Source organism: Mastigoproctus giganteus, chromosome 1 (assembly GCF_048544385.1).
Source record: "Mastigoproctus giganteus isolate SK-2022 chromosome 1, ASM4854438v1, whole genome shotgun sequence".
In the NCBI taxonomy this organism is placed as follows: Eukaryota; Metazoa; Arthropoda; class Arachnida; order Uropygi; family Thelyphonidae; genus Mastigoproctus; species Mastigoproctus giganteus.
Genome location: NC_143575.1, coordinates 142,715,695 through 142,732,356, shown reverse-complemented (window position 1 = coordinate 142,732,356; position 16,662 = coordinate 142,715,695). Strand labels below are relative to the sequence as shown.

At 38.2% G+C, this 16,662-nt stretch overlaps 1 protein-coding gene across 1 annotated transcript in view; it reads right to left on the bottom strand.

Moving 5' to 3' along the window:
• Nucleotides 1–7,608, bottom strand: part of Blos1 (biogenesis of lysosome-related organelles complex 1 subunit 1) — a 141,871-nt gene extending 134,263 nt beyond the window's left edge. Inside the window, exon 1 of the mRNA XM_090382424.1 lies at nucleotides 7,396–7,608. Coding sequence (XP_090238550.1) covers nucleotides 7,396–7,462 — 67 coding nt within the window. The 5' untranslated portion in view covers nucleotides 7,463–7,608. The remainder of the gene's footprint in view (nucleotides 1–7,395) is intronic.
• Between the last annotated feature and the right edge of the window lie 9,054 nt (nucleotides 7,609–16,662).

Genomic DNA, 16,662 nt, shown 5'->3' with positions numbered 1-16,662 from the left:
CAGTGATGCTCTCATAACTAGCCTTAATGGTTCAATGCACTCACTTGCCACCTTCTTTAAGATTATAGGGTATATGCCATCAACCACAGGAGCCTTACTCACCTGTAGGTGCAAAAGTTCTCATTAAATAATCATTTGAAATTTCAACATCATTAATTACATTTTTTTCAACTTCACTTCCATGATATCTCATTGACACAAAGGGTTTTTTTTAATGTAAATATCGATGCAAAGTATCTGTTGAGTTCATCTGCAACTTCAGCAATGTTATCTAATACTATCCAGCGTCCATTACATGAGTCCAATCTGATTTGTCCCTCTGTTCTTTGCATTTATATGTGAAGAATTCCTTAACTGCACTCTTTGCTCTCTTCTTCATTCCTTATTCCCACTCTTTGCTCTCTTCTTCATTCCTTATTCCCACTCTTTGCTCTCTTCTTCATTCCTTATTCCCACTCTTTGCTCTCTCCCAGACTCAGTAAAGCTACTATAGTGAAAATTATAGTTCGCTTAATAAAACGTCTTTCTCCTTCAGAAAATGAACATAATTCAACCATGGACAACCAACATGGAACAGAACATCAGTGTTCCACAAATTCTTTCCAAAATAAGAAATTGCCTGACTCCAGTGAGATTTTAAAAGATGAACTTGAGTCTGAAATTAATCAAATACTTTTAACTATTTTTGCTAAAAAAAGTTCAAAGCCTAGAAAATATGGACTGAGATCATCTATGATTATCTCAGTACAATAGTACCAGAATAGAATCCGAAGGGGCGTTTTCTGCCGCTAATAAAATATTGTATGTACGAAAATTATATCCATTTTAAACGATCATACTATTGATTGCTTATGTTACTTAAAAGCTCCCTTTATTCAGACAGATAGTGTGGATGCTTAAACATAACTAAACTTTGCAGTAACAATATGTATTTTTTTGTTTTTAGAATAACTGTATTTTAATGATTTTTTTCAGAATATTTATTATTGCGATAAAAGTTTATTTAAAACATGAATAATTCAAGTAATTACAGTACTTGTTTTTTTCCTTACTTTATTGCACCTAATGGTCATCAAAATTTATTGAGAAAAACGTTTGTTTTTGGAATACTGGTATTCCAGTATCATAAATTAAAAATACCAAAATACCGGTATTAAGATTTTGACCAGTATTGTAAGCCCTAGGAGATACAGAACAGGAGCAAATCAGAAACCAAGTTTTAAGAGAAAAAGTGGAAAAATGCCATTACTTGACTGGACTGTTGAAAATTCTTCTGACATTCCTTTGACCACAGGAGGCACTGAATGGTGTGTACTAGATCATCAATACAAGATTTAAAGGATAAGCAGGATCTAATAATCTACTTCATCTTCAGCTGAGGAGGCATTAGAACAGGTTTTAAGAGAGGTGGAAGTACAGATGGACAAAAGTTGCAGTCAACAGCTTTGGCAAGAGACCAGAATGCTCAACTACCATTTAGACAAAAAGCAAGTTGGCTACTCTTCAAAATCCAGTTTCGATTTTGGAGATCTTATTCAAAATCCTACAGATATGCAAAAGTTATTTATTTTATTAATTACGATTTTTCATGGAACCCTTGTTCACATCTCAAGAAACACTAGTATTCTGCAGAACACAGTTTGGGAAACGCTGATTTAGAGAAAACTGCGAGGGAAAAGGTATGATTTTATTTCCAAAGCCTATGATATGAATAATCAGTTACTGTTCAGTAACTTAACAGTGGTGGCAGGGCACTTCATAAGTGCCCCTCAAAAACAAATGTTCTTGCGGTATCTATATGAACATCACATAAGTTAGTTGTCTTTCTACTAGAACCAGATAAGCCTGTTCTGTTTGACATAGCCCTCGTGCAACCTTGGCCAACTCATCTTGTAATGGTTCCTGTCTCCTAAAACTGCTTCCATTCACCGAGACAACACTGCATGACACATTAAGCCAATGTGCCACCTCTGCCTGCCCAGCTTCAGGTCATCCAACAGCCTGCCATCTCAAAGAATCATCTAAATGATGATGACTAGCCATCCTGAGTACTGGAGGTGTGGCTATCCCACTTAAAAACGCAAGCTTAAAAACAGGAATGAAGTGATGTGGTCACAACCCATGTTTTTATAGGCATGATTCAGATTTTTAGTTATTAACATCTTCTTAAATGCTGTCAAACGTTTACTACAAAAGCTGTAGTTATTTTCTTATGGCATTTCATACAGTAGTTGTGCATGAGAATCTTAAATGCCCTACCACTGTTTTGGCACCTATTTAACTTTTGCTTGAAGAGTGACATGGAACCACACAAGCATTAACTTTTCAGGTTAACTGTTTTCCTTCTACTACACTGCTGGACAAAATTAACAGAACATGTAGAAACTGTGGTGTACCATAGAATAACAATGAAATGAGAAGACAGCAAGAAACTTTGGACAGGTATAAGGAACATTTATTGGGGGTTGTATAAGAATGCCAAAAAAAGCACATTACAGAATGTCGATAAAAGATGCTAAAATATGGTCACATGACATCATTACAGTGTATGATCCCCTCCGACAGTTAAACGGGCCTGACAACAGTGAACTATGCTTGGTATAAGGGTGTCTGTAAGATTCTGTGGAAACAAATCCCATTTTTTCACAAGCACAGACCTTAGCCCACCTAGTGACCGAGGAGTTGGCTGTCGGCATGCAATGCAATGCCCAAGGATGTCTCATACATGTTCGAATGGATTTAAGTCTGGTGATTGTGCTGGCCACGGCAGCTGTTAGATTTCTTTCCTTTCATGAAATTCCTCCACCACTTGAGCTTTATGTGCAGTGGCATTGTCATATATGAAAAGAAAATCTGGGCCAACTGCACCCCTAAAGTCTCACATAGGTTTCAAGTATCTGTTCTCAGTACCTTTGCAAAGCTACTGTACCCCTATCAAAAACATGAAGGTGGCCACAGCTGTTGATCATTATTCTGCCCTACACGAGAACACTACCTCCCCTGAGTGTCCTTTTCTCTAATGTTGGAAGGATGATACCGCATTCCTCATTGTCTTCAGATGAAATAATGTCTAGAATCCATTTGTCAGCTCTCCAAGTCACATGTTCATGGCACCAGTTTTGACAAGCTCTGTGGTGGTTTCGGGTTAATGGAATGCAAACCACTAGCCTTCTTAACACAGTCTGGTTGGAAATGCTTTCACCTGTGGCCTCAGCAGCCTCTAGAAACAGTTGATGACAGAACATCATAGGTTGTCTTGCTACTAGAGCCTGAAAACGGTCTGGCTCTAGTAGCAAGACAAGGTTGCCTGAGGGCTTGTTTTGTTATTTGGTTTTTAGGAGCATTAGCAACTAAGGCCATATTACTCCGGTGGTCATTCCCTGACCTTTCTGCATCCTCTGTATTTGGTGGTGACGGGCTCGAACCCCGGTCTAATCAAGAAGCATGTGCTACGCACTGCTGCTCCTTCCCACCTGGCTACAGAGGTGCCGTTGCCTGAGGGCTATGTTTAACGTAGCCCTCAGGCAACCTTGGCCAACTCACCTTGTAATGGTTCCCATCTCCTGAAATGGCTTCCATAATGCCAAGACGAGACACTGCATGGCACATTAAGCCAATGTGCCACCTCTGCCTGCCCAGCTTCAGGTCATCCAACAGCCTGCCATCTCAAAGAATCATCTAAATGACGATGACTTGCCATCCTGAGTACTGGAGATGTGGCTATCCCACTGAGCAAGATTATAAACAGGAATGAAGTGATGTGGTCACAACCCGTATTTTTATAGGCATGAATAATTTGCAGCTCTGTAAGGTGGTTGATTGATTGATTTCTATTGGATACCCACAATTTGCATGCCAGGTCTGTTATATCAAATATTTGCCTTCTGTGACACTGTTCACAATAAAATATTCATGAAAAATATTTTGTTCTGATAATTTTGTTGAGCAGTATAGTTCAATTAATATCTACTGTCTTACCCAGTTGTGGTTGAAAGATTTTGTTTCAGAGTAAAAAATAACACAAAACCATATTCTCTCAAAATGGCTACTCAGTGGGAGACGGCATACATAATTTCAAATTCAACAGGTCATGAAGCATGCCAAATCTGAAAGAAATTTGGAAATAAACCTGAAAATGGAAGTAACTAACAGTATCAAATGTTTTTAATAATATTTATATACACAAGTAGAAAAAATAAATAAATATAGAGACATGTGAAATTCTGCACATTGAAAAGCCTTTTATGTCTAAAATGTTTTTTTTTTTTTTTATCTGCAGCAGAATTATTTTGTTTTTTCAAAAAACAAAAAGGTGTGAAACAACACAATGTTTAATAAATTTTTCAAAACTTGAATTTATATTAAACAAGTATTGCACTCCATTAAAAAAAAAAAAAAAAATACTGGCATTGTTCAAGCACATTTCAAAACTAGCCCAAAACAATTTCTAGAAATTAATAAGGGAATGGGCACTTGTCAGTTCCCCCACCATCAAATTACAGCTAAAGGGTGCAGTGATCTTTGTGGTACTAATGACCAAAAAATATAAATAAACTGATGACATGGTCAAGAAATACAAGATGAAGCTGGAAAAAGTTGCAAGAAAGTATAAAATGTTCTTGTGTTTGTAATTCTACCAAGATATGATCCGCCATTTTCTATAAATGATGAAGGAGGGGAGATATGAAAACAGATCACAAACTAAAAGATATACTGTACTTACTATTCTCAATGATAAATGCAAGTCAAAACAGAAGACTGCAAAAGCAGGATTCACAAAATTCCACAAAGCTAAAAGTAACTTTTGACATTTAATTATAGAAGTGTATGTTTTAACAGACAAAAAAAAAAAAATCTATTCAGCATAAACACTGGGCCAATGTTGCTATATTCATAAAGTATGCCTGCATAATTACTTTTAAGTCACCTTTTTTTTTTTTTTTTTAAACTAACAACAGCTTAATAAAAATCTTAAATCAGGTGGCATTCTCATAGCAACATTATACCCACCTGAACCACTTCACAAAGATATACTATATACTTGAATAAAAATTTAAATTGAAGGGAACTGCTGTTTGATAGATATGTGGAAATTTGCTTTAAGCCACAGAGTAATTGCTAATTGAAATGAACCTATATAATAAATCTGTGGTATTAGAAAGTCCAAAGCTAATGTGGACCCCAGTGCAAAGTACATGATGGCACCCCCCCTTTGTTTTTATGTATCTGTTTGTGTGTATGCCAACATGTTGATATGAATATTAAAAATCAAGTCAATTGTAACTAAATTCCAAATAGCAAATGCTTAATGTATGGTACTCACCTTATACTATACACTGCCAACTGAAGACATTTTTAACTAAATGAAAGTCCGTCGTTATGACTATTGGCCTTATCAGTTTTATATTACTCAGAGTTTTTTAATTAATTATCCTTCATGACAACCAGGGACAGAGTTGTGCACTCCTGCCTCCTTGCGCTTATTTTAAATTCCGTCAAATTAAATTTATTTATTTTTGAATTTGCTTTTTAATTTATTAATTTAAATTATTCAATCCAAAATTTAGCCATCAATTCACCCTAATAACTATTGCAGATTGTATAAGGTGAGTACCGTACATTAAGCATTTGCTATTTGGAATTTAGTCTAACAATCATGGTATTTTAAGAATTCTATAATTTTTCATATTGTCAATTGTAACATAATAAATCAGCAATATAAAAAAAATTTTAAATAAAACCATGTGTTATTAAGTTCATAAGGTTTTTTTTTTTGCTGCTCATTTAAAAATCAATGAAATTACTTACAAAATGTAATATTAAGACCTGAGGTACGCTGTGTACCGTAGACCCCTAATCCCCCCTCCCTCAGGACTAGCTGTAAGAGGATGGTGGCAAACAGGGGGCATCCCATGTAGAAATTAAAGGGCTGTAGTCACTCCTTATAATCAAAATAAGGAATTAATTACTGCTGCCTCTGTAGCCGAGTGAGCAGGAGCGGGAGTGCAGTAGTATATGCTAATTGAGTAGACCAGGGTTCAAGCCCCTGACTCCTAAATACAGTCAATCTGCCAACTTTTTTTTTTTTTTTTTTTTTTGTTAGTTGTTGGCGCATCAGCTTCTGTGGCCATAATGCACCTCCCAAGGTTTTTTTTTTTTTTGCACTACTCTGATCCAAGCCTGAGATGGGATTCAAACCCACGACCTTTTGGTTGCCAGGCAGGCACTTTATCCACACGGCTAGCCTGGTCAGCCAATCTGCCAACCCACACTGGACCAGCATGGCAGATTATGGTCCATTTCCTCAATATGAATCATTGAGGAAGCTTCCATCTTGCAGTGGATTGATAATGGCTGCAGTTAATTTTTTTTTTTTTTGTTAAACCTGATTAATGCATAATGATTTCCCTGAGCCCTACTTTAGCCCCTGTATAAAATCCTGGGACCATCCTAGTTGCAGCATAGATGAGCAGAAATTTACTTTTTAGCCATAGGCAATCGATTGTTTAAATAAATTTCCGGCTGATTTTGAGGTGGGCAGTTCGAATATATTTAAATCAGTTGATCGATATCAGTTTATTGCATCAAGGCAATACAGAGTGCTTTAGCCAACTAAAACGGTTATACAAATACAGGATGGGAAGAAGTCATAGCAAAGTGTTTTAATTTAAAAGGCATATTACAAAGATGGAAAAATGAAGTGGGGGAGAGGTGTCCTTGTTCGTTTTTGTTATTAACCCATTTATGCGTAGCGTCCTTTATATAGCCAGTCTAAAAAAATATTCATATAAAATGTGCTTACATAGAAAACGGAAAACTACTATGCCTATGTGTTCCAGGAGTCTTTGGAGGAAAATATACTGCGTTGTTTGTGACTTATAAGTGACAGGTTTGTTGTTGGCGTCTTTCAATCGAAAGTGAATTACCTGACACCAAAAGTTTTGAAGGGATTGACAGAAGTAACTACCTAAATATATGTTCAGAACAATATATGATTACCCTTGACAAACCCAGGGTCTTGAGCTGGATATCATCATTCTTCTCTTTCTTGGTGATGCCTTTCTACTTCTCTCTCTCTCTCTCTCACTCACACACACACACACACAGGGGAGTAACGCGGGAATTTTTTTTTTTTTTTTTTTGGCTGGTGCAGCATAAGCCTCAGGCTTCCTTGTACCATATGGCTACTAATAATAATAATAATTATTATTATCATCATGCTTCTCTTTCTTGCATCTTGGTGATTCCCTTCTACTTCTGACTCTCCCTCCCTCAGGGTAACGCGGGATTTTTTTTTTTTTTTTGCTGGTGCAGCATAAGCCCATAAGCCTCAGGCTTCATTGCACCATATGGCTAATAATAATCAGAATAGAAACAATTATGCTATTACAATACCTTGTTCTTCCCTTCGGGCAGTTTGTCGTTGCTGGTGCTCTTTAACTAAGCTCGACAACATCTTCATATGAATATCGCTACAAGAGAAATACACAAAACAAAATAACACACGTATTTAACACCCCATTAGAACAACAAGCATCGATTTAGCAATTACTTTAACTTAACGTAATGAAAAGGAGAGACAAAATATTACAAATAACGTTACATGATTTTTTGCAACAAACGCCCTCTTAAAATAAATAGCAGACAGCTCCAATTCTACTATCAAAAAATAGAATTCATTACGAGAGAATTACCAAATCACGATAACAGGAAAAAATATCCAATTTTCTTATTATTATTATAATAAAGTACTTAAGATTATTTAAGAATTATTATGAAGATTATTTAAGTATTATTATTAAAATTATTTAAGTGTTATGATTAAGGTTATTTAATAAGTGTAATTATTAATATTACAGTATTTAAGTATATTAAGATTTAGACTATAAAGCGTGTAGGGGCAAAGGCCTCATGCTACGAGGTAGAATGACTATCATGTAGATTAGTGCAAATGCACTGCACTGACCTACATGATAGTTTTTTGTGGGTTCATTGTAACATAGGTATCTACCAAAGTAGTTGAATTAATTAATTTAATTTAATTTAATTAATTAATTAATTAATTACATTGGTACCGTTTTGGTTATATCTCATATTGTGAATGCCTTCACAACGAGTTGCCATGGTATTGTACTACCTCAAATAAATAACATTTCACCAGTGGAGAAGACTATTGTTATTTATTCTCGGCGGATACCATCACCCAGACGGCACCGTTTCAAAGCTTGTTGGCTTCTCTTCTGTGGGTGGGCAGGTACCCTGGTGATGCATTTGCAATAACCTACATGATGTCTGAGTGGGTAGCACAGTGGTATCGTCACCGTCCTCCCCACACCGTGTGGAAAAGGCCCGGGTTCGAATCCGTCGATGACGCGAGGAACTTTAGTGGGCTTTTTTCACTCCGTGGCTGAATTAGTCGGTCTCAGGCGTAGACAGCAAGGTTTTTACCTCAGAAACTGGGGTTTTTTTCGTCCAGCAAAACAGGCAAATCGACCAGAGAACACAGGCAATTTACAGACACGAATACGGGTTAATGTAATCATTTACGGGTAACCCTAATATAATAATTTAATTTGATAACCTACATGATAGTCATTCTACCTCGTAGCATGAGGCCTTTGCCTTTAAACACTTTCTATATCACTACACACCATCAGGCATCTCTCACATTGTGAAGTTATAGTTCATAACTGGGTTGTCACTATTGCAACACCAGGGTACCTGCCCACCCATCGAAGAGAAGCCAACAAGCTTGGAAACGGTGCCGTCTGGGGGACTAATGGCCACTGAGTTTCCTCGAATAGGTAACAACAGTCTTCTCTACTGGGGAAGCGTTGCCTATTCGAGGAATATATGAGATTTGAGTGTGAGTTGAAGGAGCAACTGTCCCTTTCTTCCTTCTACGGCATTTCCTTCCTCTACCTCTCCTACTATCACCTTCCTACATCTTTATCTCTTTTCTAAGTCTAATAGGGATAGTATGAGGATAACCGAGAACTTTATCCCATACCATATTTCAAAACGGTGCCATCTGGGTGGTGGTATCCGCCGAGAATAAATAACAATAGTCTTCTCCAGTGGTGAAGTGTTATTTATTCGAGGTAGTACAATACCATGGCAACTCGCTGTGAAGGCATTCACAATGTGAGATATAACCAAAACGGTGCCAATGTAATTAATTAATTAATTTAATTTAATTAATTAATTAATTCAACTACTTTGATAGATAGCTATGTTAAAATGATGAATTTGCACTAACATACATGATAGTATATTAAGATTGGACTTAAACGTTTGATTACAATTTGTATGATTTTTTGTAAATTTTAATTTGTGATTTTGACATCATTAAACTATATTTAAATATATTTAAATTTATAATTAAATTTAAATATTTTTATATATTTAAATATTTTATATATTTAAATATATTTAAACTATATCATTAAACTATTATTGTCAGTAATGTAATTTTTGTGAACTGATCGTATACTGTTAGTATTGAAGTGTTAAAAAATAAATACCGGTACTTTTTTTTTTGTTTTCTCATAATATTATAATTGTTATTTTTATATTATTATTTCTCCCTTATTGGGGGTTCCACCTTGTGACGGGTATTGCTACCAAGTACACAAGATGGTTGTTGTTATGTCAGGTGTTACTGTTGGTCGAGGAACTCTGACTATCCTACAGGTGTTCAGGATTGCGACTTTCTGGAGTTCCTTGTAGGTGTTCACTGGGAGACCTAATGTTCCTAGGCTGTTATGTGGGGTCTTTGGCACCATACCTATGGTTGACACTATGATCGTGATGGTTGTTACTTGTTGCATATGCCACATATCTTTGATCTCCTGTCTTAGGTTCGTGTACTTCCTGATTTTTTCCCCATGGGTTTTCTGCAGGATGCCAATGTTGGGTTCCACTATTTCAATCAGATAGGTAGCCTTTTCCTTCTTATCCACAAGAATTATGTCAGGTCTGTTGTGCGGGATTGTCCTATCCGTTATTATGGCGCGGTCCCAGTACAGCTTGTGGGTTAGGGTCTCTAGTACTGCCTGGGGTTCGTACTTGTAGTACGGTACACTTTCTTCGATCAACTAGTATTTCCTTGCTAGATTATTATTATTATTAGCCATATGGTGCAAGGAAGCCTGGGTCTTTTTTGTTTTCTCATAATATTATAATTGTTATTTTTATATTATTATTTCTCCCTTATTGGGGGTTCCACCTTGTGACGGGTATTGCTACCAAGTACACAAGATGGTTGTTGTTATGTCAGGTGTTACTGTTGGTCGAGGAACTCTGACTATCCTACAGGTGTTCAGGATTGCGACTTTCTGGAGTTCCTTGTAGGTGTTCACTGGGAGACCTAATGTTCCTAGGCTGTTATGTGGGGTCTTTGGCACCATACCTATGGTTGACACTATGATCGTGATGGTTGTTACTTGTTGCATATGCCACATATCTTTGATCTCCTGTCTTAGGTTCGTGTACTTCCTGATTTTTTCCCCATGGGTTTTCTGCAGGATGCCAATGTTGGGTTCCACTATTTCAATCAGATAGGTAGCCTTTTCCTTCTTATCCACAAGAATTATGTCAGGTCTGTTGTGCGGGATTGTCCTATCCGTTATTATGGCGCGGTCCCAGTACAGCTTGTGGGTTAGGGTCTCTAGTACTGCCTGGGGTTCATACTTGTAGTACGGTACACTTTCTTCGATCAACTAGTATTTCCTTGCTAGATTATTATTATTATTAGCCATATGGTGCAAGGAAGCCTGGGTCTTTTTTGTTTTCTCATAATATTATAATTGTTATTTTTATATTATTATTTCTCCCTTATTGGGGGTTCCACCTTGTGACGGGTATTGCTACCAAGTACACAAGATGGTTGTTGTTATGTCAGGTGTTACTGTTGGTCGAGGAACTCTGACTATCCTACAGGTGTTCAGGATTGCGACTTTCTGGAGTTCCTTGTAGGTGTTCACTGGGAGACCTAATGTTCCTAGGCTGTTATGTGGGGTCTTTGGCACCATACCTATGGTTGACACTATGATCGTGATGGTTGTTACTTGTTGCATATGCCACATATCTTTGATCTCCTGTCTTAGGTTCGTGTACTTCCTGATTTTTTCCCCATGGGTTTTCTGCAGGATGCCAATGTTGGGTTCCACTATTTCAATCAGATAGGTAGCCTTTTCCTTCTTATCCACAAGAATTATGTCAGGTCTGTTGTGCGGGATTGTCCTATCCGTTATTATGGCGCGGTCCCAGTACAGCTTGTGGGTTAGGGTCTCTAGTACTGCCTGGGGTTCGTACTTGTAGTACGGTACACTTTCTTCGATCAACTAGTATTTCCTTGCTAGATTATTATTATTATTAGCCATATGGTGCAAGGAAGCCTGGGTCTTATGCTGCACTAGCCAAAAAAAAAAACATTTGAGTACCCTGAGAGAGAAAGAGAGAGAGAGAGAGAGAAAGAGAGAAAAGTAAGAGGGAATCAACAAAAGAAAAAAGAATGGTGACATCCAGCTCAGGACCAAGGGTGTGCTAATCCCATACTCACCAGATGTGAACCCCTGGAGTTAAAACGATGATAGTTTTTTTTTCTTATTTTGTTTATCCTGGAAAAAAAAAATATATATATATATATATCGAATTTTTATACGCTGTACCACAACGTTAAATTTGTTATATTCCTAGCTATAGGCTAGGGATATTACTAACATATAGGCCCAAAAAGTGATTTGGAGTTTTCCAACTAACGCCAATATAAATGTCTCCTTTTGTACATGTGTAGCTTTGTTCTTTTTCTCTTTTGAATAAAAACATAATTATAATTATATTATTATTATTTATTTTTTATTTTTATTTTTTTTTTTTTTTTGGAATTATTCAGCTTCAAATTCGGCTTCAATCAAATCAATTCGGCTAAGGTAAAGAAAGCCAACACGAGAACAACGGAAAACTTCGGTAAACTTACCGGGAAAACGCGTTTCCCGCTACCGCAGCTTCTCCCTGCATTCTCTGTAAAAGATCATGCGGGTTATCGGTAGTGGCAGTAGAAGTCGATAACGATGTATTGATTAGTGTTTTTCTCATTATTAAAAGCAGATTGTGGACATGTGTATATGTAATAGGCGGCACCTAAAACGTCTGTTCAATACCTCCTCGTTTCTCTGTGGAGAACAAAATCACTGTAAAAGGGCCAGAAATGTGTTTAGTGTAGGTTTGTGTGTGTTCTGTTGTTGTTGTTGTGTCTGGCCACTTGGCTACACAGAAGCATCAATCACCTGGACAAAATTCAAATTATTATATTACGGCCACCCATAATTTCTTACATATGCCCGTATATGTATTATGTCTGTAAATTGAGTCTGTTCTCTGGTCGATTTGCCTGTTTTGCAGGACGAAAAAATTCCAGAGTTTCTGGGGGAGGGGGGGGAACCTTGCTATCTACGCCTGAGAACGACTAACTCAGCCACGGAGTGAAAAAAGACCATTAAAGTTCTTCGCATCATCGACGGGATTCAAACCCGGGAATTTTCCACCCGGTGTGAGGAGGACGGCGACGATACCGCAGTGCGTGCGGACAATCACCTGGACAGGTGATTCTGGGTACTCGTCCATGCCACAGGAAGGTGAGCCAGTCCAAGTAAAACACGTACTGTCTCAAAAGAGACTGACCCACCTAGTGTTGCCAGAAGGTGGGCGAGAATCCTCTGGGGACCAATTCTAGAGGGGGAGAGGGAAGGAAAAAAACACTAGTGGTGCAGGCTATGAAAGAGGGGGAAAAAATAATAATAAAAAATAATACATAATAATAAAAAAACCTAATGGTGCTGATTAAAAAAAAGTAATTAATAAAAATAAATAAATAATAAATTTCAATAAGGCCTTATCTAAATGGCAAATTAAGCAAAAATAAATAATAATTTTAAAAAAATAAATAAGTAAATAAAAAAATTAATTTCGGGCATTTGAAAAAAAAAAACGCTGAGCAAGATTAACTAACTCCAGGCAGAACACGACAAAAATAAATAAATAAAATAAAATAACAATACGGGTAGAAAATATAAATAATAATAAGTTTTAAAAAAATTTACTGCGCACTTTCAGTTCGTTGCATGAGTATTTCTAACGTGTCTTGAATTAGCATGGGTTCGCCTTCTACGCTTGAAGACCTGTGCGGCATAAGTCTGCAGTGCTAAAAGATTTTCTGGTGTTTGAAGTAGGAGGTCCGATTGGTGCTCAGTGATGTTTGGTACTGCCTGTGTTCTTCTTATGTCTTTGTACAGTGGACATTCAAGAAGGAGAAGCTTCCAGTTCTCCTTTTCTCTGCAGATATAGCTATCTGTTGTAGACAATCCTAGCTGAAAAAGCTTCTCGTTGAGAGAGACATGTTCAATGACCAAGAAGGAGGATTCCAAGTTCAGCGACAGCCAGGACTTAACAGTTTTTGTTGCCGAAAACGAGATCTCTGGAAGGAATTTTCTAAAAAAAATTCTTCTGAAATGGAATACTCTGAAATATGACGGTGCCTGTTTCAGAGGTATCCCATCTGGTCTGCCAAATGTTTATTAGTTCATTATAGCTTTGGGTTTTATTGGCGCATCAGCAACTGAGGCTATAATGCGCTTCATTATAGCACCTGAGTCTTTCGGCTTTGGGGTTGGTTTTTAGATCCAGTTCAATTTCAAGGATTTTAGTTGGAATTTTCTTCTTGATCCTGAAGTCTAGACCTCGATAGATGATGCAAAATTCCATGGGTAATGTTCTGGCGATCATTTGAATGGCAGCTATGGACACTGTCCGGCAAATTCTATGAGCGGACAAAAGCATGTTTTGCTGATGCAGTTAAGCTTGTCTCTCATTTTGACTATCTTCACTCTATGAAACCACGATCCAGTCGCATATGTCACAATGAGCAAAATGACCGCCATGCAGTATAAGAACAGAGTTTTATTTGAGAGCCCCCAGTCACTTCTGGAAACTCTAATGAATCCGTGAGAATCTCAGCAGAAATTCTAATGAATCTCCGCTGAGAATCTTTTAGTCTTGGTCCCTAAGGACATAGGATGTTCATGGAAGCTCAGTTTGTGATCAATAATCATCCCCAGGACCTTCGTCTGTGTTACAATCGAGAGCTGCTTTTCAGAGATCTGAAATTGTGGCGGGCGTCTGAGATCTAGTTTGGATTTCAAGAGAATCGTTTTTGTTTTATTCGGATTGATTCGTAGTTTGTTGAGCATCGTCCAGGAGTTGAAATCGGATAGGATACGATTTGCTTTACAAGCAAAGCAGGATTTTCCAGGAACAACGATAGTGAGTTGATCTGCGAAAGCCACTATTTTACAATCATCCAAGGGTTTCGTGAGCCAGCTGTGGAGGACCATATTCCAGACAAGAAGCCCTAGGACATACATTGTAGGCACCCTCGAGAGGTCAGTCTGGTTACCTGCAGGCAGCTGTATTGAACTACAATCTCACACTCTATGAAATAATTTCTAAAGAGGTGATATAGCTGGAGGGAGCATTGAGCCTAGCGGAGGCGGGCCAATGCACTGTCCCACCAAACAGTGTCAAAGGCGCCCTCGAAACCAACAAAGATCGCCAGTTCATATTTGGATGTAGAATTTTCTATGTGGAGGACCAAGTCAAATAGTACCCTCCTAGGAAGAGCGCCCAGGTATAAAACCATACTCTTGTGCTGGGGAGGATGCCGCCGGCCTAGTGGTCAGGCGCGCGGGTGCATAAGTACACGTGCCTCGAGTGACCGGGGTTCAAGCCCGTGACTACTGAATACGGTGCTGTTTCTTGTATTCTGTCTATCTTGTGAACTCCTCTGACCGTTTGGTCGTCCCGGAGTATAAACAGAAAATTTATTTTATTTAAGTATTGTTCACAGAACAACTGCATGATTCTTAGTGTCATGAGTCTTTCCAATATTTTCACGAGATTTGGCAGGAGGGAAAGAGGTCTGAGGAAACGGGAGACATCCGGGGGTTTATTAGGTTTCCTGATGAGCCAAAGGAGAGCTACTTTCCAAATTTTGGGAAATACTCCCTCTACCAGGCATTTATCGTATAGTAATTGTAAATATAGAGGTCTAAGCTTGAAGATGCGCAGAATAAAAACATTGTATTAGATCCATCCCAAGGTTTTTTGGGATTGATCCTATTCATCATTTCCGACAGTTAATCAATGATGAGATGTTGGTGTCATAGGGGTTGGTGTCACTTAGTGTCATAGGTTTTGTTGGACATCGCATAGCTGAAGCTCGAATACATCCCCTGCTGAATCATCCTCAGGAAACAATGTGTGTAGTATTCGATTAATTGTGTCAGTCCAGTTCGAGATCTCTGCAGTTTCGGTTGTAACTGTGCCAAAAGGTATCAGGCATGTATGTTTTCTCCCCTGCTATATTATAAAGAAGGCCCCATAGATTGGAATTCCCAGAGTCATTAACAAATTTAGTCCAGGTTGCTCTCTTCTTGGTGGAAATGGCTTTTGTGTATTCATTCTTTTTGACAATGTAACTACTGTGTAAATCTTGCCACTCAGAGTAGTACCAGTTGCAATAGCCCTGATAAACCCGTCGCGCTCGATGGACCATGGACCTCTTTACGCATCGTTGCTAACTCATTACACCACCATGAGCAAACAGTGAAACGGATCGACTTTTTCCTTGCTGTCTTATACGAGGCCTTTATTTGTGCTCGCTGAAGTAGGTCGACCAACTCATTAGCAGCAGATGAATTAAAGTGGTTAGGATTGTGTGAGGCAAAATCCCTGGTAAAAGAGTCATCAAACGTCTGCCAAACGACATCCTTGATTGAGAACCTCACAATGGCCAGCTATCTTGGGGCCCGAGAGGAAGTGTGTCACCATGTAGAAGGTAATTACTCTATGGTCACTGAGAATCCAGTCTGAGATTGTCCTCCAGTCGTGGATACGGGTACTGAGGTCACTGGTCGTTACTGTGACATCGATGTTGGACTCTCCTATAGAGCTACTATATGTGAAATATTGCTGTGATAGATTATGTTGTTGTTGTTGTTGTTATTTGGTTTTTAGGAGCATTAGCAACTAAGGCCATATTGCTCCGGTGCGGTGGTCATTCCCTGACCTTTCCGCATCCTCCGTATTTGGTGGTGACGGGCTCGAACCCCGGTTTAATCAAGAAGTGTGTGCTATGCACTGCTGCTCCTTCCCACCTGGCTACGGAGGCGCCGATAGATTATGTGCTATAAGGTTGTGTGAGACAATGAAGTCCTCCAACAAGTGGCCTTGAGCATTAGAGATGGAGCTGTGTCAGAGTGATGACCGCGTTTACATGGGAGACAATGAGAACAGATTTCCTGTCCAAAAAGTTGAGAACAAACTCCAGATAGTTCAGTCATTGAAATCGGCTCAGGGTGACCAATAGAGTGATTTCAAATATAATATAATAAAAATAAATTTTTTAATTTTTATTATATTATATTTAGACCACCCGAATAATTAAATTCGTCTGCCGTGCTGTGTCTTATGTCTGTTAATTGCGTGTGTTCTATGGTCGATTTGTCTGTTTGCTGGACGAAAAACCCCAGTTTCTGGAAAAAAACCTTGCTATCTACGCCTGAGACCAAAGCCACGGAGTGAAAAAAGCCCATTAAAGTTCCT